At 40.9% G+C, this 27806-nt stretch overlaps 1 protein-coding gene across 1 annotated transcript in view; it reads left to right on the top strand.

Annotated features, from left to right (window-relative positions):
* LOC114571256 (E3 ubiquitin-protein ligase SMURF2) overlaps positions 1 to 27806 on the top strand; it is a 61256-nt gene that overhangs the window by 3593 nt on the left and 29857 nt on the right. The window contains exons 2-3 of the mRNA XM_028602130.1: positions 21465 to 21503; positions 26065 to 26173. Coding sequence (XP_028457931.1) covers positions 21465 to 21503; positions 26065 to 26173 — 148 coding nt within the window. The remainder of the gene's footprint in view (positions 1 to 21464; positions 21504 to 26064; positions 26174 to 27806) is intronic.

Below are 27806 nucleotides of genomic sequence, written 5' to 3' on the forward strand. Positions count from 1 at the left end.
ATTTCACTTACTGTCGTGTGTGCGTGTTTGTGTGTAACATTTTGGGATGCTGGTGCTGAAGCTTTTGTTTGTGTTGAAGAGGGGTAAAACTAGGAAGCTGGTGATTTAAGATAGAGATCCAATGTAGAGATCAAACCTCCGTCCCTGGCCCAGCATTGGCACCGGGCCAGAATGCATTTCAGGGAAGTTAGCAGGGACCACTGTCACTGCACCACTGCATTCACTGTTGGCTCTCAGAAAGTACATGCATGTGTGTGCCAGCTTGTTTGTATGTGCAAGCGCAATGCTGTGTGTTCTCAAAACAGAAGACAAACACACTTCCACACACACACATGCACACAGTCACACTCACCGTTAAGCTTCCACAGGATGTTCTGTCAGCATGTGATGTTGAGCTAAATAAGGGCTGTAGGCTTCCTAAAAGATAAGGAATGAATGTTACGTGGAGAGTGTGCTTTGGTAATGGTGAGAAATAGAACGAGAAATAGTACAAGTTATGACGCCCACATGGAGTTGAGGGACAAGTGGGCAATATGGATAAACTTTGTTCACATTAGAATGTTAGAATAATTAAAAAATTTATGATGACGGATGCATTTATCTCGTTAAAGGGTAATGTACTGCCTTTTGGGCTTTTCTGCTTAATTATTTGCAAATAGTTCTCTCTATTTGCCTTATTCGGGCAGGTGTTATACATATTAATTTGTATTTAAAAGCAGGCTAACTATTCTTCTCTGACTCCCTTCTTTATCTTCACCTTGAATGTTTTAGGTTGGTAGTATTATTTCTGCTTGCTGGCTGCCTGATTACATAGATGGTCACATTTAATCAACACATTGTAAGCTGCTTTTCCACTTGGAAAAGCTGTTTCTTTTCCAAGTGGCTTTTCCCCCTATTTTGGACAATACAGAGTTTTAACCGTTAAAATGTGGACCAGAGTTCGTGATTGATTTATAAGCACACAATGGACGTGGTTCATACTGTGTCATGGTTGTGGTGTTACACTCTGTTTTATATATCTCTGGCAGCAGCTTATTTAAGAACAAGCAATGCCCTGGCAGAAAATGCAGTTGGACCCAGTTATGAGCCAATTAGTACACACTGCTCAAAATTCCTTAATTCTGCAGAAATCTCCTCTAAGTTACTGGGATTTCTTAAGATTTTCACTGAATTTATCTAACTTAAATGTCTGCTACTCCACACACATCGAGAAATATGGACAAATAGTGGCTGCACCAACAACATTGATGATTAACTGGTGCATTTCCAGAAAATGTTATGTCTAGCTTCAGGAAAAATGAGAGACAGTAAACTGCTAATGTGATGTAGATTCTGAACTCGTAGTATAAGGATGGAGCCATGTAGACCTGCTCATAAACCTGACCTACCCAGACACTCAGATAAGTAAGGCTTAGCTCTTCAGTATGCACCTCATATCTCTACTTCACCACATTGAAAAAGCAGTGTGTGTTTTGGGGAGGGCAGTGGGCGATTCTTTGCAGTCCACTGACTTTTTGAAGCCTGAGGTTCAGTGTTGGTGCTGTTTAAGACAGAATTATACAAAGTAGAGATGGCCCGATACCAGTTTTTGCTTCCCGATACCGATTCTGATAACCTGAACTTGCGTATCGGCCGATAACGAGTACCGATCCAATACCAGTGTGTCATATATTTTATGTTTTAACAGCTGTATACTACTATCCCTGTATGTGGATAGTAGTATGTGATATTATTTCTATCTTTGTTGTCTGTCTGGCTCAGGTTAAACTCTTTGTGAAACATGAACAAACACAAACAATGAATGCCGTAGAACTTTCTTTTATTATCCAGTTTGACAGTCAGTTATAACAGAAAAACAACATAAATAAACTACTTTAACGTAGAGTTTCTTTAAGGCTTTATTACGTGGTATCGGATCGGTGCATAAACTCCAGCACTTCCCGATACCAGCGTTTTAGTTTAGTATCGGAGCATCTCTAGTACAAAGGTGTGATGTGTACAAGCCTACATGCCCATTTTAATAATGCTTACCTCTGGCTTTCCTCTTTCTGGAACCAGACGCTTTCCCTTTGACGCGTTTTTGACATTCCTCTTGTTTTTCTGAGCCCGTCTGTCACCGTGATTCCTGAACATACAGTGCATCGCACTGTGTTACTCTTTGTCTCAAGACATGAGAGTGAGACAATGTGTATGTTTTCAACTTGTGTGTACTTGACATTCTTGTTTGGTGGCCTGTGTTTGTGTTTATGTGCTTCTGCTTAAATATTTTACACCAGATCTGCCAAGACAAGAGAGCAGCCCTAATGGGGTAGTCCCGTCCCGTCCCCCCACCCTGCAGCTGTCAGCCCTTCTGTTGTCACCTCTCCTTCCATCAGCTCATCTCATGTTTATTCTTTTCTTAGATCTCGTAGCAATTCTCCTTTTTGACAACATATTTTCTCCTCTCTGAAAGTCCTCTCTTATTCTGATTTTATAGGCTGCGTTTAAATGCCACTCTATGCTTGAATCCCTTGCCCTGGGCATCTGAGGCAGAAATAAGTGCTAGACTCTTTAGAAAGTGTAAACTAGTCTTAGTTTAAGGGACGCATACCTCTGTGTAAAAATGCATAGTCTGCAGCAAGAATAATTGGGCTAGTTAAAGACCTTTATTTCATTTACATTGAATGACTCAGTTGAGTCATCTGGCTGGCTGTGAATGCTGAATTATCCTCTAGCATAAATATTTGTTTTACTATAGATTAGTCTGTGTGCACGGTCCTGAAAGAGATGATGCTCTTGTATCCGTGTGTGTCTGAGTGTCTGCTTGATCTTGCCTCTAGCGTTTTGGGGTCACTGTGTTGTGGTTAGGGTTTGTAGTGCAGCGCAGGGCTCGATACCCAAACTTCCTCCAGCTCTGTTTAGTCTGCATTACGAGCAGAAACTTCAATTGACCATACACACGCTACACAGGTTCACACACATACACTCAGTTAGTGTTCACGTGGCCCTTGCCATCACATGGAACCATTTATATTCACCTTATGATGCAGCTGTTCCAGCTGTATTTATCCTTTCTGTTATCAGTACATCTAAAAGGCAAATACAGGGGTTAACGGTTTTCAGATGCAGCAGACCACCCAAAATTTTGTTGCACGTTGTGCTCAATTTGTTGTAAAAGCATGAACATTTCCCACTGCTAATGAGGTACTCCCAAACAAATGCATGTTTTATTTATTGAAAATAGAAAATACATGTGGCTTATTGTATTTTTTAATACAATAAGAGGGGGAGAAGACATGCAGGAAATTGTCACAGGTCGGACTCAAACCCTGGACCTCTGCATCGAGGCATAAGCCTCTCAGTATATGTGCGCCTGCTCTACCCACTGAGCCAACCCAGCCACGTGGCTTATTGCTTTTTGAAAGAGGGACCCCCTGTTTCTAAGTTAGAAAATAAAAGGATGGTGAAACACTTATAAGGTCTCTTTAGCTTGAATTATCAGTTTTATTTTTAAGTATTCTTCTGGAGAAATGCATAGGCGTGTGTGTGTGTGTGAGACCTCTGGAAACAAAACCTTTCTGTAGAAACTACTTATGTACACTTTTAAGTGTGTGTGCAGTTTGATTTTTCCTGTTTTGATTAGATATAGGCCTAATGTTATCCTGATTCAAGTCAAACACTTTTTTTCTTTTCTCTCTTATTGCTTTACTGCTGAAGGCAACACTATGGTTGAAGGACCGTGGACGATCAATGAGCTGATGCTCATGTTTGTTTACCGTTAGGGCACCTTTGTTGAGCCACTCTTGGTTAGGTAGGCTTACATACTTTTTTAGTAACCGTTCCACTTTGTCGTCTGTCCAAGCAAATTAATCCCTGGTCTTACTTTACGCTATTGTCCTTTCTCCAAAGTATTTTCTGTATTTGCATCAATGACTTTTTTTGGAGTAATGTTAGCAATCTGCTTCCTATTTACACCGGCATGCGCCTTCCAAGTATGCGACTGGTAACGTGATATGTATCATTTCTGATAAGGAGCCTAACCGCTTGTGTGGACGGAGATTGTTTGTGTTTCAAAATGCCATTTGAAAATGAAAACGTAATAGTCTGGATGTAGCCTTAGCCCGTAACTGAATTTGTCTGTATAATAATGAATGAATGCGGAGTAGTTGAGAGGATCACCCTGCGGTTCAGCAACACTCATGCTGGCACACCCATGTTTCTCGCTTTTCCAATAATCTGCAGACGTTGAGCCAGAATCAGTGCAGTATTCATCTAATCCATGGCTTACCTGTCCAGCGGTTGCTCAGGTACAGCTGTCTGGTATGTGTAATGGTAGCACACAAAAGGTTGTATTTGCTTTTAATCTCGGAGTAACGCAATGTAGAGTTAACACCAGAGTTGCAGTAAGCTAACCTAAATCCATCACTGCCCTTTACATCTAAGGTCTGATGGGACTTTGATGAGTTGTCAAAAAGAAGTGTTTTTTGTTTTTTTTTTACGTTTTAAATTGTAAAATTTTTCTTCAACACATTTTCAGCGCTTATTTCTACGTCCCATATTTTCTGATATAAAACAAAAATTGAAAACGGGTCAATTTGACCCAAAGTCAACACAAGGGTTAAACAAAAATAATTGGATTGGATTTGGCATTTTGCTTTCTCCAATATTTATGGCAGTTATTTTGACAGTCCCTGAAAGTTGTCATATTGTATCTACACAGCAAATGCATATTTTATTATTGAAGCCCCTGAATCCAAGGATTTATCGAGAGCCACTCTTTTCCCCTTCCCTTTTTCCCTTTCCTTACCCCTGTTCATCTTCAAATCGGCCTATGAAATGAAGCTCTTGGTATGTGTTGTTTTTTTTGATTTTTGGCATTGCTGATACTGATTTATGGGTATGTAATTCCATAATGCGGATGAAAAGGGAACACAAAGCTCCGCACAGTTTGTGGTCATCTCAGTTTCTCCTTTGTGCTCATATTTAATGCTGTGGGGGAACCCCCGGGTCTCTGGAGTCTCAAATTATACCCTTTTGTTTCATTGATACGTTTTTATTTTCAGTTGACGTGTGGATTTTTCGTTTTCCTTTTTTCACGTGGGTTTCGCACATTTAACACGACCACAGAAAAGCAGACATGAAGGAGCATTGCTCTGGAGAGATGTCAGCTGTGTGCGCAGCTGGTCAACCCTCTATTAACACAAGATGGATGCTCCTTGAAATCTGATCAGGCTGTAATGATTTGTTTTGAAACATTACTGTTAAAAACGACAAATTCCAGCTGGCTTAGCATTTTCGGGCTCTGTCTGTGTATCTCAACGCAGCACTGTGTTTCAGAAAGAATTTGGCATACGAGGAGACTGACTAAGTAATGAAATCTCAAAAGGCGCTGCCAGTCTCATAACTCAGCTTTACTGTTCTCCACTCATGACCTGCGTTTTACCACACAACACAGGGAGCTTACATGCTTCCTACTGGACTAACACCTCTTGAGCACTGGATTTGGCTGAAAGCTGGTCTTGAGGAAAACTCGTTGTGATTTACTGCAGCAAATGGATCAATTTAATAAATGATACAATGTATATGGCATTTTATGTTACCTGTATTGGTTTTCTTGTATACTACATCACACTATATAGCCTATGAATATGCCCCTATATATTCTCTAGATTTTGTGCAACTTTGTTCTTATCCTTTGGTTTCAGTCAGAGCTTTTTAGTTTTATCTGCTTTTCAAATTACTTTTGAACTTTGTGGCATCAGAGTGCTTCTGAGCAGGAAAATGGAAAGACTGAACACCTCACTATTGCATAACAGCCTCTGACTGGAAAGGAGGGGTCTTCAATATGCAGAATACATTAAACTTTCCAAGTGCTGCAGGAGGATTTTCCTGCAGAATATGGAGAAGAAATATCACCTTTTCTATTCACAGGCCAAGAGCATATTACTTTTGACAGCCTCTGAGAATTATGAGGGGAGGCTAAGAACTTGAGTCTTAAAAATTTAATTTGGAACATGTGAAAAGGCAGGTAATTGGTCTACAGATGTGATTTTTCTGCAGTGTTGCTCTTAACTGCATCCTGCCTAGCCCTCTTCCTTTCACTGCCTGAACTTAACCCCCCCACTGCAGTCTCATCATGTGTCTCTGTGTCCTGTATTTTTTCTCTTCAGTCTTTTACTCGCTTTTCTTTCTTGAACAGGATGCCCCTCATCTCTGTCATTTCTCGCTCTTCCTTCCTCACCCTTCCTCACCCCCCGGATCTAGTCCAGACAGCTGACAGACGACTCTGCCGGTGTGGCTCCAGTTTGGTGTATATTTTCTTTTCTTTATCTGTGCTCAACTTGTGATGTACAGACACAAACTTCCTGTACCGGTCCCTCACCACAGTGCAGTACTTAGTATTTGTCATTGTCAACATTTGTTTGGGGACCCTAAGGAGTCCGTTAGGGGATTCAAGGGACCCCGAGCAAAAGTAATACATTCATTCTTATTTCAATCACTTTATGCATAGAACTGTCAACAGTAGTTGTATTTGTTACTTTATCACTATCATTTACCCTTATACAGTCCTCATAGTTGTATAATTCAATACCAATATCAGAAAGCTTTGATAAATCCTAAACAACCAAAGCATGGCATTGGTGTGGCCAAGAATACAATTAATGCTATTAAAAGGATGTTGTTTGTAGCCTCATGCTGCGCTTCGATCTCCATCTTTTTGTAAGAGACTATGATGCCTTTAACTTCAGCAGAGCAATGTTAATGCAAGCATGTTAATGAAAACTGAAACTAGAGGAAGCGCCAGAGAAGGAAAAATGTCTGTGTAACGTCAAAGAATGTCCACAGATTTATCACTGTTGCCGGGCTAGAGTTGTAAATATTAATTAGGTTTTGCCTGTGAATAGAGAAAAAGCTTTTCACTTTTCTGTGTTATTTATTTTATTTTTTTAAACTCAATTGAAGCAGGAAGGCAGGTTAGACTTTAAGGATCACACTTTCCTCCCCCTCACTGTTCTCCTGCTACTGTTTCTGCTGTGTGTGTGTGTGTGTCTGTGTGTCTGTGTCTGTCTGTGTGTGAGACTGTCTGTGTGTCTGGTAAACCACTCAGCATGTCTACTGTACGAATAGCAAACACATACACACACTTGCGTACACTGCCACTCAAATTGCATCCCCCTGTCTCTGAGTCTGTGTTTTCAGTTTCAGTGTGGGAGAGAGACAGTCGGAGGACGTGAGCGATGCAGTGTGTGTTTTTTTTTTTTTTTTCGTGGAGATGAGGATCAAGTAGCTCGGACGGCGCCGGTGTGCCACATCATCCCACTCTTAACCTAATCACAATAACAGCAGAATTTCCCACCTGTTTACAAAGGTCCATAAGTAAAGAAAGATGATTCCTTCACTTCAATGCTTAATATCGTGCTTTACCAATAAAGGATTTGACCCCTTATTTATCAACAATAGGGATGTTTTGGTACTACTAGTAGTGACGGTGCGTGGACGATTTTAGTAGTCTACTACTGAATCAGGTGGATAACTGAATTTTCTGAGAGAAACCAATCGCTCACATGCTTATTATAGACATTGAGAAGCTGTGTTCTTAGGCCACTTTATAGACTTTGTTGTATTCTTAAAGGCTGATTTTCACATTAGTGATTGTTAGAGATTTCACAACATTTTGCAACATACATGGCAATCCAGCTGCTTGAGGACAACTTTACAGTTTCAGTCCGTTTCTCAATTTAGCTGTAAAAACAACCGCCCAAAGCAGTGATTTATTAAGTTTTATACAGATGGCCACAAGGGTAGAGGCCTGGGCATCATAAAAGAGTAGAGCTTTGAAGTTGGATACTGGAAAGACACTGTTTTGACAGAACGTGAAGGTCAGTAATTAAGGCCTGTTCTGTTGCTTTAAAATGGGAATATGAGTTAATAGTTTTATAGTTTGATTATTTCAGTTCACGTAAGCGATTTGTGGGCACGGTGTCCGCTTATGCTGTCTTACACATGCTCTTCTGTGTCAGGCATCACCACTCTCCACCCACAGACAACAAATATCCCTGGACTCCACCATCAAACTGTGCCAGCCATCTCCTAGCTATAAAACTTCATCGGCATAGGAGGCATATTGTAAGCAGCACCTTAGCAGAGCGACAGCTTCAGTACTACGTCTAGTGGGCATCTACAAAGGATGCAGTCAGGCACATTATTGTATGTAAGTCATCCACTGCAGCACTCGGAGCCTAATACACAATCGCTTTATCTTTGTTGGTAATTTTGCCATCTACGGTGTAGAGCCCAAAATACTTCCACACGATGCCTCTTAGATGCTCTGGTGGAGTCAGCTCGGCTTTGCTTGCTAGTGTCCTCCATTTTTAAGTATTTGCTTAGGGCGTTTCCCAATCTGTGTTCTTCTACTGACTTGTGTCCCTGTGAAACGTCATCTCGTGTTGCCAAAGTACTGTCCCAATACACAAGTTCGCATTTTGCAAAGAACAGTTAAAATTCCCGGATGTATTCTTGACACGCCCATTTACCGAGGATACATCGGTTGGTAACTTGTATGAACTTCGCAGCACCTGTATCCCAACATTTATTTCGGCATTCAATGATGGTTGGATTTCCAGTACGTAGACAGCCCAAAAACGGGACAATTTTAACAATTTTCGCCATCTTACTCATCACTAAATTCACTTCTGAGAACATTTTAGGCAAGAAATGAACGGTTTATATTTCGAATATAGGCAGTCTTGCGAAAATCTTTCTAATTGACAATTTGCTCCAAAGTTTTCGGAGTTTTCGGAGCTCCATAAAATGACGCGGCCGCCAGCTTGCGCCTGCCGGGGCCGCTTGCTCGGCGCTCGGACAGTCACACTCGGAGACCCCGCTGTAGGACCCCGGAGGTCTTTTAGACCGGTCCCGTTAATAAGAGGCTTTTATTTCGCCGTTTCGGATCGTTTGTGTAAATATCACAACACATGTGGTTAACTGTCTTTTCGGAGTTAAACTCAACACACACACACACACACACACACACACACACACACACACACACACACACACACACACACACACACACACACACACACACACACACACACACACACAGCGCATCAGGCAGAGGAGAGATATACCATAGATACACTGTATATTATTAGTCTATGAGATACACCCGTTTCTTTTCGGGAGACTTGTTTAAATTATGCCATAGACTATAGCCTACATTATATTTTGTAGTTAGTTCATATTTTTGGTGTATTTGTTTTCTGATTTATTAGAAGTTGAGTTTCAGTCTTTATGATAAATGAACAGTTGTACATAAAGTGATAACATGCTATGACATGTTATGTAGACTAAAGGGGAGACAGCAACCTTTTATAATTTTAATTTCTAATTTCCATCTCCCTGGTCATATACAGTGCACTACAATAATATAGAAATAATAATTCCACATAACACTAATAGAAACACATAGGACACACCAGTGCATATGCCTATTTATTTGTTTAATTTAAACTGACTTAAACTTATACGCTAATAATAGGGATCGCGTTCCACTCTTTTGAATAAGGGGTGTTTGAGCTAAACCATAAACAATAAAATTAAAGCTCAATTAGTTTTATTTTTCAATATTATTGCAATAGTTGTAGCATTATGAGGTTTTCTTGTCCAGAGATTGTTTTAATACAAAGTGGTTATATTGTTGTGGTTTTTATTTCTAGCTGGTATTTTGGAGCCTTGCAGGTAGCCTCTGTGCTGGGAGTGTTGAGCAATAACCGGAAGAATGTATCGTCTCAAACTGTTAACAGCGTTTTCTGTGCTTGTGAACTTGCGAGTTAATTCTTCCAAGAACAACCAGCAAGAACATTCTCCCCAAGAACACAAGTCCGTAGTTTGCATTCTTGGTATTGAGAAACGTCCTTAGTTTACTGATAGATTAATAGGGCATGCAAAAGTTCAATCTAAACGCGACTATAAAACAGCTGTAACGGCTCCCCCGTAGATACGCCATCAGTGTGTCTAAGGAGTCATATGGGAATGACGTCGCTGTGCTTTGGTAATCAGTCAGCTTCCTGTATGCATATTCAAATTACTTTGTGAGATGAGCTTGAATCCCTATGGCTTATTTCCTCCTCCTAAATTCTTTTATTTCTTTATCGCTCCCTCCATCCTTTTCTCTCTGCTTCATGTCACCTTTCTTCTTTGTTTTCCTACCATCCAGACTCTCCATCTGTTCATTATGTGGCAGCGTGCCTCCACCTAAAAACTCATTTAGTTTCCTCCCTGTGTTCTCTTTACTCATCACCTCCTATCCATGTCTGGCCATTTCTGTTTTAATATAGTAATATGATCCCAGGCCCCATTTATGCAAGTATTTACCATAATTGAAAAAATTCAAATGGAAGGTTTTTGACTTAAAACTATGCAATTTTACATCAGTTTGGACCATTACTACTATCAATGCCCAAAAAGCTTAAATACAAAACTTGAATAATTTTATTATTTACAAACATCACAGCCTTGGTCTGAACATTGTATTCTTCTGGCAAAGTTACCCTGTAAAATCGTATTCTTTAAATCAAAAGAGCAGATTCAGAACACTTTTAAACAGTGTTTCATTAATTCTATTTATTCACAAATAAATGGTATGATAAACTGTACTTAAGCGAGAGTCTTGTTACTTATATGCTAATCAGCTATTTGGCACTCAATTAGTGTGATGAACATCATTTTATCAGGGCTTATTATATCGCATTAGTTCCAACCCAACGCCTAACAGAATGACTGGTAGATAATGCACTCTCATCGGCAATATTATGTACCACTTTTGAAGGTTGGGAACATTGTATCGATACATTATTGCGCCGTTCCCTGCGTTTATTCGGCTTAGGCGCATCGTGTGCCTAAGCAGAATTATGGCATGAAAAACCCTGCACAGCTCATTAAAGTTGAAATGGTCTACTTATTTTTGGATGTCAGGTAAATGTCAGCCAATAAGATTTGTACAAACTAAAACAAAAAAAAATTTAGACATCCTCCTAATAATACAACCTTGGGGATTTCAGTGCAGACTTGCAAGTAAATGTGACAAATGCCAAATATCCCGTGCACACACACACCACGCTTTCCCAATCTATTTTCTATTCTACTTTGCTCATTCTTGTATCCCTCCTCTCCTCTGTCATCTCCTCTTATCGCTTTCCGCCATCCCTGCTTCTCCTCCCTCAGTGTTTCCATTGTTGCCAGAATGTCATCACTATCAAAATTCCCTGGTCCAAATTAACTTCTCCCCTTTCTTTCCCTCCCTCTGCCTTCCCATATTTATCTCCCTTTCTCCCCCTCAACTGTCTGCATTCCACAGATTTGTGACTCTAGATAGACCTCTCTCCACCCCTCCTCACATTCCTCCCCTCCCTTCTTCTCCATTCCACTGTAGATGCCTCCAGATGAACATTTTGCCTTTTTTACCTTCTCACCCCTCTCCAACCCAACCCTCTTTTTCTGTGTAGTGACTACGTTCCACTCCAGATTCCTGACTCCAGATTGTTGGCGTCTCCTCTGGGAGCAGAGGGGAGGGGGAGGGGGAGGTGGAGTGTCAGCTGTAGACTGCTGGCCTCTCGAATCAATGACATAATTGGCATCCCGAGCATTCACTGGTCTGGAGAAAGGTTGGGAAAGTTAGTAATGGCTTTCCAGAGGAAGCACAATGTAGATTAGATCCCCAGTTTGGCAACATTGCCCAATTTTGGATACCCATAAACACAAATCAAAACCACACCTTTATTTTTTTTGCAGTGTGAACTGGTCGCTGTAACATAAAGGTGGTCACGTACACACAGTGTGCTTGTGCTTGACATTTTTCCAACATGTGTGCCTAATCTCAGTGTGCTCTAGTGAGAAAGCGAGCCCGCCAGGGAGGCATGAGGACAGGAAGAGGAAGTGTTCTGTTGAACAATGCTGTGAATGAGACAGCATGGGGCTGTAGCAAGAGCCATAACCGGGGTAAAGGATGTGGGCCTTCAAATCTGAATGACTGTCACTTAATAAGTCGGAAGATGTCAGTGGGTGTTAGGAGAATTGTTTGAAGCTTTTCTAACTTTTAACTTGAAGATGAAGACAGCTTTTAATATTGTTTTTAATATTCCTGTTAATTGCTCAAATAAAATCTCTACTAGGCCACTTTCTGTGACTTTGTAATGCAGCGTGGCTTATTTGGTCTAGGTAAGATTACTTTTGCTGTTTTAAAATCAAGCAATTATGCTCTAAAAAGAAAGTATATTCTGTGTAAAATTGAAAGTGTAGGAACCCTGTGAAATAGCGGAGTGAAGCAGCGTGGGTCATTGCACAGAGACCACTTTTGCTGGCATAAGGTAAAGGAAATCTAATTCTGGTCTTGGGCCGCAGCACATGTAGATTTATTTATTTTTTTTAAGATGTAGGTATGTTCCTTAAGTGACTTTTTCCTTGCATTATCAATCTTCCCACTTTGACGATGTATTGGTCTGTTACCTGATGCCTAAAACATTGTTATTATAACTTCATACTTTTTGATAGGCATGCAGTTTTTAGGTCATTGTATGTCTTAAGGAAGCATTTGTCCCCTAGAAAATATTCATGATCACCTTGTTGGTAGACAACCACATCTCTCACAGTTGGCTTTATACACTCCATTAAAGTGAAGTTTAAAATGATCTAGTTAATGTTTAAACTTGGCACCTCAACATGAACTGTTATGTGTCTCTAAGTCTCACGACTTACATTTGACGTCATCCTTACTCTGCTTAGGTTGCATTTAATGAGCTCCACCAGGTTATGTTCCAGTTCCCGTTTCTAAGTAGTTACTGAACCTTTCCGTTTGCTATTATCTTGTGTTTTGTTGCAATTGAGTTAAACCTTTGTATCTGTCTGTCTAGTCTTGCATTGCCAGACCTCTCTCCACAGCGCTGCGGAGGAGGGTCTGGCTAGTCCACACAGCATTCCGGGATACGAGAAAAAAAGAGCTCTGGTTTATTGGCAATTCTTTAAACCAATCACAATCGTCTTGGGTGGCCTTAAGCGCCAGACGCATTAACAGTGCCTCTGCAAAATAGCCTCGGGAAGGAACTTGTCTTGGTGGAACACGTGCTCGTTCAAAAGTAGTTTTAGTCATGCAACAGAAAACTCAGATTCGACAGATCTATGTAGTTAGCTGTCTGGATTTACCCTGCAGAGATCTGAAGAGCAGTTAATTATAGTCCTCATAAATGGGCCAGAGTTTAGAATGCCAACACAAAGAAAGCGGAAGGTGAGGGACATCCGTCCCAAAATAAGGGACAACAAATCTGTCGGTCAGAAAGGCTTTTTGAAAATAAATTGTTTTGCTAAACACTATTTTAGCTGTGAGACGGCTTAACAGCCTTGTCACAGTCCAGTATGTTTACTTTTATTTTTTGTGAAGATTATTTTTTTGGGGCTTATCCCTTTTTAATATACAGTGACAGTGGATAGACTGGAAAGGGGGAGAGAGATGGGGGACGACACGCAGCAAAGGGCAGCAGGTCTGATTCGAACCCGCGCCGCTGCAGGACTCCGCAAACGCTCTTACTGGGAGAGCTAGAGGCCGCCCCCAGTGTATTTACTTTTAAACAACCCTCAGCTACACTGTTGACCGTGCTAATATTTGGTAACGCCTCACATTTATGTGAGTAATGTTGTGTTGGTTAAAGACCAGCACAGCATTAAACAAACGCATTAGCTCATTACAGAATCAAAACTTGAATTTGACGCTTTTGTCAGTGACACTCACTGATAGGTTGATTTTAAGATTCAAATATTGCACTTATTTTTGTTTTATTGCCAAAAAAGATAAGGGAACTTCATTGCGTTCAGCGTCCATGGAAAGTTGCAGCCTCGATGCTGCATGCGTTGTCATGGACACATGCAGCCATTTTCTCAGCATGGAACCACTTGCACGACCGGTACAAGTCCGCAGATGTCCGCGAAACGCAAGCCTGGCTCCACCTCATCAATTAGTTTAGCTAAGGAGTTGAACGTTTAGTCTGTGTGGAGGATGGCCGGTTTAATCTGCCAGCCCTCATCGATAAAGTGGCATGTGTCATGTAGCTCTCCACAGAGAGCCATGAGATTAAAGCGCAACTTGCAAGCTCAAAGTTAGCACTAGCAAGTTAACAAGCAATTGAGAAATATATTGTATAGCCTACTTTTGTTTTGCCATGCAACAAACCTTTTTTTTTTTTTTTTTTTTTTTATAATATTGTTTTTAACTGTTATATACGGAGTATTAATTGGTCAAAATTCTTATTGTCGGTTAAACTGATAATTATTAACATCCCTAAAAAAGATCCTTGGAGCACCACTACTCTGAAACAGTGTTCTTCATGACAGTATCAGCATCAAGCTCAGCGACTGGATGTGGATACAGCACGGGTTGACTTTCCTGTCCTTGTAGCTCTTCCGGAGAACTAATTGAACAAACGGACCACAGAATGGCTGTACATGACCATGGAGTTGGCAGTGCACAATCACGCAATCGTCTGGAGTTACGGACCACAAACCCTTTGTCTAGGGCAGAGCAGCCCAGCTCAGCCCCCAGAGTGCAAGAGGCTAGAGGCATGCTGGTGGTTCAGTGGACTGTACACTATTGTGATTTTTGAATACAGCTCATGTCCTTATGTCTGGTCATCTCCTTTCTTTAAGGAAAATATTATTTTCCCACAATGAATTTAAAGTGCTAGGATCTCTGGGCCATTTGATCAAGCTTCATCCATCCACTCCAACTACACTTATGTATTGACACCATTAACCATCATCACAAAACAATTTTTTCTAAAATACTATTCATTTTCAAGTGACGTTTATCTTATAATGATTTTAGCTGTGAACCTTCGCAGTTGTGCTGCACATTTTCACAACTCTCACAGCTTTCATCTCTTATTCAGAGTCAATAATACCACCATGAATGAATGAAACGGCAGCATTTGTTGTTTTAAAAAGTACTAATGTTTCACTGTGTGAATTATGCTGCACTTACAGTATATCTGTAAAAAGGAGTATTAATCTAAATGACCTGATCCATCAAACAAAGTTTCCAAAAAGAGCATCCTCTTAGAAGTTAAAGGAGTTGGAGGAACATCAGACTTATCCCGCCCGCTGTCCCTTTTCCCAACGAACAGAGCGAGGCGTTAAGCAACCATCGCAAATGGAGACTCCTTTGAGAAAACGACAGCCCCCCCCCTCCCCCGTCTGACCTTTCACCCATTGACCAGAACTAATGCTAACCTTCAGCCTGACCTTTGTATTCAGGCAGACAGAGACGATAAAAAGCTCCCTCCCCCCTAACAGCCTCTCTTTGTGGTCTGAGGCCTATTGTGCATATTTTGTAATGAATACTTAGGGCCTTTTTTTTTTTTTTTGGTAATACACGGTATAATTATCATACATAATTTGCAGTGATTTATGTATATTGCAATGTTACATCAGTGGGGCTGTATTTAGATTTTGTATAAGTGCTATTGCAGAGGTATTTGTCCTACTACATGTATACTATTACATAATATTTGAATACAAATTTTTGCTTCACCCAACTGTGTTGTAGCATGGGACAGGCCACAGGTGACCCCAGGGAAGCAGCTTCACTTCCACTACACAGGGAGCGATTAAAATCGGGGTGCGACTATTCTCCCCTTCTCTAAACAGTATTGGGGTAGTCAACGAAACCCATATAGCAGAATACAAGGCCAATCGTGCCCGTACGTATCCACTCCACAAATTCAAGTTGTGTCACATATAAAGGCGAAAGGCCCTGAGCAGATTTCATGTCTGACAGCCACTCAGGGCTGGCGTAATGGTATAATGGTATAGGTTTAATGGTGATTCTGTGAATACGCTAGGGGGCGTATCCCAACCCAAAACACTGTAAAGAATTATTATTATTTATTCCATTCACGGGGAATCAAACTAACGACGGTCTCTTTGTCGACAGGACAAACATGACATTCGCTCATGAAGATACATTTTTAAAAACCATTTAACTGTTACTCATGGGAAGCCTCTAACTGATTTTATACATTTTCACAGGTACTGAGACATAAAAAATTGTTTCATATTTTTTTTTGGTCTTCAAATGCTGGTTTGCAAGCTCAATAAAGGTGTGGGCTCAAATGTTCACAACGTTCAAGTTCCCCTGGGGATGGGAAACTATCGTTGACCTCTGAGGCTTAAGAATATATTGTCTGGGTCAATTACAGGCCAATGTCTGTCTCCACCTCCTTTAGCTACCAGACAGTGGTAAAGGCATTATCCCAGCATGTAACTAGCTTAGATAGGCTTGGTTTGGTGTGACTAACTATTTGATTTATGGCTTGTTTCAGACTGGATTGGGGTGACTCATCTACAAATCGTCCTAAAACAGCGGCTGTTTCAAATCCTTTTAATAAACAATGGAGCAGAGTTGACTTCTTTTTGACCCGTTAACTACTATTACAGCTTGGTTTAAGATGAGGGCAACTTTGGCTGGTCAAATGACTGAATCGGCAATATTTAGTGACAAACTTAATGTGAGCTCTTAATGGTTTTCTTCTGTTCTAGAAGCTGATATTTCCCCCTGATAAATGTTCTCAGACATGTACTGTGAATATGAGTAGACTTCGATTTTGACCAAATACTAAGGAATATGTTGGTTTCATTTGATTAAAGAAATGTCATTATTCTTTTTTGTTTGAAAGTCTGGAATCAAACTTAAAAAAAAAACTGAATTGAAATCTGATAGATGGACATCGAAAGGGTCATATCAACGCCAGAGAAGGTAGATAACAGCCTAGTTCATCATGCTTTAATAAAGTTACAGGTTTTGGTATTGCCACCAATATCTTTAACCTGGTGGGAGGAACAGCTACCTAAACTTTCTCTTAGTTATGAGACCATGTTGCTCATACAGTCTTCATCAATAGGTGTTTGCTTAATGTAAGTGCATGTAAAAGGTTTGATTGTAACTTTAGGGTATGACTTATTTCAGCCATTTGTTTTGAAACCATTGTATGGTTAAAAAAAAGGGCTAAAACAAGACAAAATGTTACTGATAAATTGCCACCCAAAACGTCAGGAATAATTGCAATCCTTTTATCTCTCTTTAGGCAACAGAAGAAGTCTTTGCAGAATCCCCTTCCAAACTATTTAGGAGAGTCCCCTGGTGATGGTAACATGGTTGTCATCTACTCATCTGCTTAGTTGTTTACAGGACACTGTTTTGCAGACAGATTTATTGTCTCTCCTCTTACTGTTAAAGTGAGAGTTTGTGGTGAGGACGATGATCCAGGGACAACACTGAGGGCAGCTTCACCCCAGGGCTTCCTGGTTGTTGACTGATTCCTAGTTGACCTAGCTTTCCCTGTTCCCTGTTCCCCCGGATCTGAATACGTCTGGTCCTCTGCCAGCCCTGGGTCACCATGGGCTGCTTGCTCACGTGGCAGCTATTCAACACTGCTGGGTCCCCACATGGTGCGGAGATGAGATTTGATTCCTCATTGATGCTAGGGTCAACAGTGGTAGAGTCTGTATAAGCCCAGATAAGATTATCAACATATTTAGGCATGTTTATCTAAATCCTTGTGAGGCTTCTGTAAAATGATATTGACATCCGCGGGGGTAGTATTGGCTACAATCCTTTAAACAGAGGTTTTCTGAACATTTCTCAGACCCCCTTTGTCTTTTAAAATCTACTGATGTATTCTCTTGAACTTTTCTGTTCTTTTTAAATTTCTTTTTGAAATAATACATTTAGTTTTGTGATGGCAGTGATATAGCGACTCAGCGCTGCTGAATTGCTAAAGATTGAACAGAGAACCCTTATGAAGCAAAGGCGCCAAGGAGCTCTTCATAGAAGAGGCTTTCCCCAGATGTCAGGCATGTTCATCAGCCCATCTATAATGCAGTTCTCTTGCATAAAGAACATTAGCATGCTAATGCAAACACATGTCCAGATGGAATTACCTTGCACCTTTCTGTTGCATACATTCTCATGGTACTCACAGTACTTTGTCGCCTGGCTGTTTTTAAATGTGAGACAGGCTGTTGTAGCGCTAATTTAGAAAAATCACCCTTGAGTCAGTCATGTACCTTGTACAAACCTGGAATAGCATCAGATCTTTTTACCAATTTTTATTTATTTATTTTGTCTTCAGAAGTCACGAAAACCTCGCTGGTAGTTTTATCGCTAAAAATTTGGTCACCGGTTGTCATTGTTGCCCCATTGTCTGTATGCCCCCTTGAACCTATTTGTCATCATCATTGTCAGTAGCAGCAGGCTGCTGTGTCTGGCAGCACAGTTGGTGAGAGGACATTGATGACAATGAGAGAGGCTTCCCCCTTTGTGGTAATTGTGGCTGAGACACTGGAGAAGTGTGCAGGTTAATCCCTTAATCTTTATTAGCGTAGTTTGGTAACCAGAGAGCCAAGTCTGTATTATTGCTTAGCATACTCAGGCCGCATTTCCAACTGGTATTAAAATCCGATCTGAGTGATCCGATCACAAGTGGACAACTCGTGTGTGTGTGTGTGTGTGTGTGTGTGTGTGTGTGTGTGTGTGTGTGTGTGTGTGTGTGTGTGTGTGTGTGTGTGTGTGTGTGTGTGTGTGTGTGTGTGTGTGTGTGTGTGTGTGTGTGTGTGTGTGTGTGTGTGTGTGTGTGTGTGTGTGTGTGTGTGTGTGTGTGTGTGTGTGTGTGTGTGTGTGTGTGTGTGTGTGTGTGTGTGTGTGTGTGTGTGTGTGTGTTCGTGTGTGTGTGTGTGTTCGTGTGTGTGTTCGTGTGTATGTGTTCCAGCAATGTAAAACACGCACGCTCTTCCAAAAACAAGCCCTAGAATTGTTTAGATTTGCTTAGTCCTCACACACAAACAGACCCACCGTATTTTGTGCGTACAAAATCATACAGGCAAACCAAAGACATGACAAATCCAGTCTGACTTTGGTTTTAGTATTAGTGCATGGAAAACTGGGGCATCTCTTTACCACCCTTAGTTTCACTCACTCTCTCTCTCTCTTCTGCATATTTCCCTTCCCCGTGTGTGTGTGTGTGTGTGTGTGTGTGTGTGTGTGCGTGTGCGTGCGCGCGCTTCAGTTGTTACTCTCACATAAATCATGCATTTGAAATGTGAAAAAGTACTGCCTGTCAGGCAGGAGAGAAAGAGGTTTTTAGTATTGTATAAAGTTACTGCTGACAAAGAACCTTTCCTGATTTTCCTGCTTCAGAATAACATCTTTTAAAAAGCAAAATAATGGGACTTTTATTTCAAAGAATTATTAGGAAATTAAACCACTTTACGGCCGCAGCTTTGACCACTCAGGCTCGCCAGCTTCTAAATAGCAGAAGGAGAAGTTGCGACGTAACACTAAATGTCAACATAACTTTTGTTTGTTTCCAAGAAATCTCTATAGGGCCCTTCTTTAAATAACATTTCCAAACCAATAGATAGAATGAAGTTTGTCACTAAACCTCTGCTGCTAATAATCTGGAATACATGTGCACAAAATAGGCTCATGTATATCTTCAAGGCAAGGGTTAAGGCCTAAGATGATGACCCATTTTAACTTTGGTGGCTGATTTTTGTCTCAGAGTTGGATTGTCTGTCCACAAATGTTCTGCCAAGATTTCAGGCCTCTGTTCCTCCCGTTTTTCTCTACTCTGCCGACAACACGGTGTCCGTTTTGTCCCACAGGAGGGTTTTCTGGCTGCCTCCGATTTGGCCTGCACCCATACTGTCGGCTTTGGCAGTGTAATTTCCCCTGACAAGCTGATGGTTAGTGTTCATCCAGTTGGCCCAGTCAGTGTAATTTGGTTTGTGTTGAGATCTATTCCCATGTTGTGATTCTGTCTGATTTGTCTGACTGTGTCATTTTGGTCACTGTCAAGATCGCCACATTGAATGGGTGTAATGCTAGGTTGGTTTCCCAGGCCTTTCCATATCTTTTTCGGAAGTGGTGCTTGTTTCTCATTTGTGGCAGGTCCACATGCTCTAACGTGATCTATTGTGTAATCCATGTAGCCTACATGAGGTCTCCAGCACAGCACTGTTTTGGCATAGGGGTCCTAATATAATAACTGTGTATTTCTGTGCTTATATAAACTGAAATCTACATCTGAAATGGTCAAAAAGCTGTGCCAGCTCTTTGACCCTCTGTTTGATAACTGCGTAAGAATTCTGTCTTTAAAGATACTTAGTATATTCATAGCATATGTATCTTATTTTCTAAATGAGGCTAGTGCTTGTAAATAATGCTTAGAAGCAGCATACAATAACACTTTCTCTACAGGTTTCAGAGCTTTATTAATTGTTTATATCTAATCTTGTGATATGGCTTGTGGCTTTATTAGACCATGGTAGAGGGGAAGTGGCAGAAAATAATGCTAAGATAAAGAAGATGACAAGCGACAATGACCTCCTTTTTTTAGGCTTTATATCCCATTGCGCTGCCTGGGCACGTCGGACTTGCATCTTTTGTTTAACTTATGTATGTAAATCTTGTTTTTGCCCAGAGATGAAGACCATAATACGGGTGAGAAAGAAAGGGGTCACCTGTCCTATACCTGTATTGATAATGAAGTGGAAGTGCCTGCTCATGATCATGAATAGAACAAAGTAAATATAGAACATGGATGAATGGATAGATGGATGGATGTGTTGGTGGAAGCACTTGCAGAGAGATTAAACTGTTTTCTAGAGTTAAGCACCACCTCCATTTCATTGACCGTTGTTTTTATTACCTTTTTATCCTGTTGGTTTTCTCCGCCACAGCTCTTAATTGTTGCTGCTTGGCCTGCTTTGTCTCGCTCTATAAATGTCACAGGATTGTCTAGCCAGCTCCAAACAAAGCATCGGCCTGCATCAGTTCATCTAGGCCCGCCAACAGGAGGGAGACATTTGAAAGAGGAAAAAAAAGACATCAGCAGACAAACCCAAACACAAGCTTAATCTTTTAAATTTCTCTGTTTCTGTTGAAAGCCATTGTATGTTGTCTGTGATGCAAACCCCCCAGGGACTTACCTCATACAGGAAAGAGTGCTTGTCTACTCAATATTTTACAAGGAGAAACTCTTAAGACTGGTCTCCTTGCCTGTGATGGGACAGTGAGGATGGACAAACCTATATGTTGGCAAAAAGACAGCAGTAATCACTCAAGGGAAACTGTTAAGTTTTAAAGACAAAAAAATCATAAATAATGAAATATTTGAGTTAGCTGGGCTTTTACTAAAAATATTACCAGAGAGACGTTGAGAGAGTTTGTAATTTAACTTGCACAGAGAGCGATGTACTGTATGCTCTCTTAGAATATGGAAATGGAAAAATTCCATTCCATTGAAAGCTGACCATGTATAGTGAGTGACAACCAATTTGTTTGTGGAGAACGTCTTTGGCCTTTTCTTAAAAGAATGTTATTTTCCACGCACATCTCATTTTTAATTCATTAACACCTCTTTGTATGTCTTCTCTTTCAGTCCTGTGTGCAAAGAATCTGGCAAAGAAAGACTTCTTCCGTAAGTAGAGCCTATTTTTACATGTTGCTATTCCTGTCCCATTCCCACCCTTGTGCATTAGAATGGGCTTTGTCACTAGTGGCAGATTGCTTGGCTTTTGAAGCTGGGCTGTAAATGAAGTCCCCTAGGAGCTGTCTGTCTGTAATACACCCTTGGAGGCTTGGCACGCACAGGGACCCCTCGCTAACCTAACTTCTAGTAATAGGTATCAGGTCCACTGATACAGAAGCACTAGACTTAATTAAAAAGGGTTTAATTAAACTGGACAGAAATTACCCCTAAAAGCAATTACATGAGAATAAACGCAAACTTCACTGTGTAGTCAAGAAGACATTTCATCCTGTGATTTTTGCATTCTGCTGTTAAAACATCACATGGCATGTCAAATCATGCTAATTTTGTAGTGATGGAAAATAAGGAGACTTAAATATGTTTAAGTGGTACAAGTGGGCTCTTCCTAGCCTTGTTTGGCTTTCTATTAGAAAACAAGCTAATGAGAATATAGAGAAACTTGAAGAGTGCTACACCATAATAGTGAGATTGGACTCAAACATGTGGACACAAACAACACAAGTGGACACAAACATAAATAGATTGAAATTCTGATAGTTGTAGGTCATCCAAGGGAGGAAGTAGTATGTTTTCTTTCTGGCTTCTTATTTACTATTGGTTAACGTTTAGCTTTTGGCCATTTTTTTAACCTCGGTTTAGGTGATCAGGAAAGAAGGCCGTCCTCTGCCGCTGGCGTTAATGTATGAGGAGACATGTTACTTAGTTCCACTGATGAGACATTTTTCACGAAGGAATACCCTGAAGCAACCCACATCTTTTACCCTAGTTGCCAGTTATGTTATGGTAAAATAACTAAATTGCAACATTAGCAGGATATTTTGTTTCTCCATTAACCTGGAAGTCCTTGACACAGACAATAGCGAGTTCAGTTTTGTCTAATACGCACATAAACACACACTTGCACGCACACACACTCTCACTCACATGCATACATACAAACATACAACCACAAAGAGGGAAGTCACACAAAAGCATAAGGGTGACTGAACAGGTTTGCCTTGTGTAAAGTATCGGTGCCCAGAAGTTTATAATCTGACTCAATTAAAATACACATACAGACATGCACAGTCACACAGAGAACACCAGATAAACACAGAAGAATCCATTATCAGATTTCCAACTGAATAAGATACTGTAAAAAAACTTGCCTTCATAGTTGTAGATAGTTATAGTAAATACAAAAACAATACAATAGTGAAATAAAAATGGCATCAATACAATGCACACATACTGTGTATTGTATCAATTGATTCTGTGTCAGTATCTCAATCTCAATCTGCACAGGATTCTTTAGAAATGTCCCAGTTTATAACTAAACTTCATGCCTGCCCTGCGAATTCGTGTCCATTTGCATTGACTTTGCAAGTATTCGCATCGCAGAATTCGCACAAAAAACACCTGGATGTGATCACGCCATTATGGTGACGGATGTGGCATTTTCCATGCTTGCTTTAGGGTGGATATAAACAACTGTGATAAATAATCGCAATAATACTAATAATTGTGGAAATTATCTTGGCAGATAAAAAGAGTGCCGAGAAACAGTTAAACTATATAATATCAGGGAATTTAACGGCTGTACTTGAGTCTCTGAGGCTGGTTGTACTCCACCTCTTTTACCTGTTTAACCTGCCTGTCCTGCAAGATGTTAGGAGTGGCTGGACAGGCCATTGTTATATTGTTTCAAACTAGATTAATTCAATTTTAAAAAGAATCTGAATGCATATAAAAATAGGGAGGTGACCAAGATCAGTAGAAGAAAACATCTGCATGATGAGGCCAGTGACCTTTCCTGTAGTGTCCGCTTATATAACTTTCTCAGATGGACACAGCAATGCGTACATCAAATGTGAAAGGATCAGCTGCTTGGCTTTAGTCAACAAGTGTTTCTGTCCGAGAGGGGAACACAATTTAATGTTTAACTGCGTTTAACAGACAAGCCCATTAGTCTTAAAAAAGGAAGAGGGAGCGTGTGTACGAAAATAACTAAAGGGACTTATGTAGTAAGTAATTGTGTGTAATTTTATGGTTAGGAGTAGTGTTTACAACTACAATTGCCAACTGAACTTTCTGTGAATTGTGACAACCAGAGATCAACTTGTGACTGTCGGACGTAATTCATCCACCTGCCATACATGGCATGTAGGCTAATATATCTACTGGTCATGTTGTTTTAATTCAATGTTGGTAGCTTGGACGTGCAAGCTGTTCCAGGATGGTCAGTGGCTGAATGTGTCCACAACAATGCACGTAACATCTATGCTGGCAACCGGTACAAGTCCGCAGCTGTCCGCGGAAGTATGTCAGAGCCGGCTAATGATCGGTTAACGAGGTGCCGGCCATCGGTCAGAAATAAAAGCTAAATTAGCATCCCTAGTCTCATATAAATCGGTCAAATGGGGCTTGAATTAGTCACTGTGACACTTTTCCTCCATGATAGGGGTATTAGTGACCTTGCTCAGGGCTCTAGACTAACTGTTTTTACTAGGAGAACTGTAGCCCCTAACTGAAAATGTTAAGGGCACAGGCAGAAAATTTAGGGGTGCACACCTTAAATCGATCTGCAACGCAGTTTTTCACATTTTCCACATTTTAACTGTATTACTGATAAATGTTTTGGCAATACAGAAACTACAATCTGCTTTCATATTTTAGTTCACGGTCACATTTTAATTGAATGATGCTTAAGCTTAAAGCAACACCAAAGATTCTTTTGTACCTTAAAATAATGTTTCCAAAATCGTTGCAGTGGTTTATCAACTCGTAACCGGGTGAACGGCACTTCTGCATTTGCTTTGCGGCCCTCTGTCGGCTATAACCACACTATGCAAGTTTGCCAGATTGGGTAGCGGATCTGTAGTTCAAATGAGACATTATTATTATTATTATTATTATTATTATTATTATTATTCTATTGAAACATTACGAGTAATGGACAATTTGCTTCCAACCTGTAGGGGGACCGAAGAGGAAAAGTGCTTTTGGTGTTGCTTTAACAAATGCACATTCAGAAATGTAAACAAAGTATTATTGGCAATGTACTGCATAATTGCCTCTGCCTCATACAGGCTCTTCCCTTTTTTTTTTTTTTTTTTATAACTGAAATAGCAAGACACTGAACCCCAAGTTGCTCCCCATGCTGTATGTATAGCTGTCCATTGCTCCTAATACATAGGATGGGTTAAAATGTCACTACATTGTGCTGTGTGTATGTGACGGTTAAAAAATGTTTATTTTTTTTAGTTTTTAAACTTCCATGGAAAGGGGAGTACTGTACGGTCATTCCCGACCGCACTTGAATGCAGCTTTTTTATTCAGGGAGAAAGAAAAGAGACCAATCGACTGTGCTTTGTTGTTTGGCAAACATTCAGCTGTTACACAAACTCCTGGGCAGTTTAGTGCTTGTGTTTGGTGTTTTAAAAACTTTCTTGTGGCAGCAAAAGAGGCAGTGATGTTTCCTGTTTCCTGTACGCGACTCTCACACCGCCTCAAAACCGACTGACAAGTCTGATTGCCAGTTACATGCTTGGCCACAGCAGCGTGCAGTGATGGGACAACCGGCTCTTTTACGCGAGTCGGTTCAACCGGACGGTCGTTGGTTGGCCTACCGAGTTAATAGATTCAGTCCCCGGTTCGTGTGCCGGCAGGGGTAATGTAGCCTATGAATTTCCATGAACACAATTCTTAGATGCACGAGACATTAAGGCTTCTGGGATCGGTTGATGACTCAAACTTTCTGAGAACCGAGACACCTGTTTGATTACATGAACTCGAGCGGTTGCATGGTTACATTCGGTCTCGTTCAGTAGCCTGGTGCACGGTCTCCAATCTACAACTCTTCAACAACTCTTTTGGTCCAATCGTGCTGCTCTAGATAGTCCATTTCCTGATTGATTCTACCACCGCTCCAGTGGAAGCGCTAATGAGGTAAAAAAAACTGGAGTGAGTCGGTTCATTGACGTATGGCACTCAATTCTCCCGGTTCAGTGACACGACTCGGGTTAATTAACCGGCTCTTTGGTCAGTTCGTCAACACTAGCAGCGCAACGGTGGGTTGCGTTTCTCAAAAGGTTCGGTCTTTACTTTTCACCACAGGCCACTGCGTTTTTTTCTGGCTCCACCCCCACCCCCCCCACCCGCCCCCCACCACCACCACCGCTGTCTAAATGTCCTATTAACACCCATTAACAATGAATGGAAAAACCTGCGTTTTTGCCGCATCTTGTGACGGCCGTCGCCAGATTGTGAATGCAGCTAATCACTCACGGACCCTCCCCCTCTCACACACATTGACCAACTCCGGCAGACATGCTCTCTTTTTGTTTTTAAACATAAAATTTAAGTCGTCTAATTTGCATTTGCAGGTCGCATGTGTGCAAGTAGTTGTAAGAAATACTCGCACAGTTTCAAACATTTTTTTTGCCCTGTTGCTTGGTTTGTATAGTTGCAACAAAAAAAACTTTTCACTTTCCTCTGTGTACTTTTACAGGGTTGCCTGATCCCTTTGCCAAAGTGGTGGTGGACGGCTCAGGACAATGCCACTCTACAGATACTGTGAAAAATACGCTGGACCCAAAGTGGAATCAACATTATGACCTGTAAGTCGACGGAACTGTGGAGCAGTGTGACCTGTTGCTGTTTACACCTTGTGTGTGTGTGTGTGTGTGTGTGTGTGTGTGTGTGTGTGTGTGTGTGTGTGTGTGTGTGTGTGTGTGTGTGTGTGTGTGTGTGTGTGTGTGTGTGTGTGTGTGTGTGTGTGTGTGTGTGTGTGTGTGTGTGTGTGTGTGTGTGTTGGATTTGTGTATGAGGTCACTCACCACCTGAAATTTGAAACAGAAATGCGGCATACTGGTTTTGCTCTCTGGTATGTCTGTGTGAAACTGCTATGACAATTGTTTTAGGAATGCAGATGAGTCGCTTCTTTACTGTGTGCAGAAACACCCATCTATAAAGCTCTCGAGCTGTTTTACGTGTGAACAAAACATCTTGGAGAGTGAGATGTTAGACATCTTGTGATATGAATTCTTTCTTTCTCAGATGACCGATTCTTCCTATTTCAGGTATTATAAAGACAGAGTTTTGCACTCCTGAACAATGTCCTCTGTGAATTGGAGTTTGTCTAATTTGTATTATAACTAATACATCTTGCCTTTCTGGGCACACTTTCATTTTCACACACCTGTTTTTCAATGCTTCCTGCATCCTGTCAACAATAACCTCAGATCCCCTCTTTTACATAATTCTTCATCCCCTTCTCGATCCCCACCCTCTCAAGAGGAGTATGTTTCCCGCCAGCGACCCCTGGCCTCTTCCTCTGGTTCAGGAAATGGCTCACATGCCACAAAAACCAGATGGGAGTGTGGGCTTGGCAGATTGGCAACTCTCCACACCCCCAGCTTTAGGAGGTGGGGTCTTTTCCCACATTACACTGATACTACCAGTAACCAGACGCCTCGATGCTCTACATTATGTATCATACATACTCTGCAAAAATGATATCACTTTTTAACTACAGTTGATGCTTAATAACTCATATTGGCGTCCTATGCAAAAAATTGTATAAGGAAACGTGGACCCAGCAAACATTTAGTTGAAAGTTCATGAACTCAAAGTAGTATGTAGGTCTGGTTTTGGCAAGTTGCCTCCTCATGCTTTGCCTCTAATTTCCAGCCTTTTTAGTAAAAACTCACACTTCACATTGCTTTGGTTATAGGGATTCACTCTCTGCTCCCCCTGCCTTCACTCTATATTAAATGCTGTACATGTTGCGCTGTGCATACCATGCCCCTTCATGCCTGTGTCATCCTACCAGGCTTCACCTATACTGCCTAAGCAAGATTTGTTTTGTCCCCAGTAATAAAATGTTTAAAATAACACTGCTACTGTCAGCTTTTACTCTCCCTATGGTCATCCATATTAAAAATGCATTGGCAGTAGTTGACAAGTTGACTCTCTTCATCACAACCTGCCTATCACAGGCCTTGGTGGCCTGCATGGCAGACATACAGTATAATCAAAAAGTGAGTAACTCCATACATTGATTAGTAGTGGTTTAACCTGCAGAACATTTTAAAAACATGGGTTGCTTGGAAACGGGCACAGTTTTGGTTGTATATTCATTAAGTGGTTTGTCTTTCTCAGTATTAGACTGACAACAGGGTTCATCCACCTTCGAGAAGCACTTATGCCGGACTTACCTACATTGCACCCAGAACTTATTATACCTTGTCA

Source organism: Perca flavescens, chromosome 2 (assembly GCF_004354835.1).
Source record: "Perca flavescens isolate YP-PL-M2 chromosome 2, PFLA_1.0, whole genome shotgun sequence".
Taxonomy (NCBI): domain Eukaryota; kingdom Metazoa; phylum Chordata; class Actinopteri; order Perciformes; family Percidae; genus Perca; species Perca flavescens.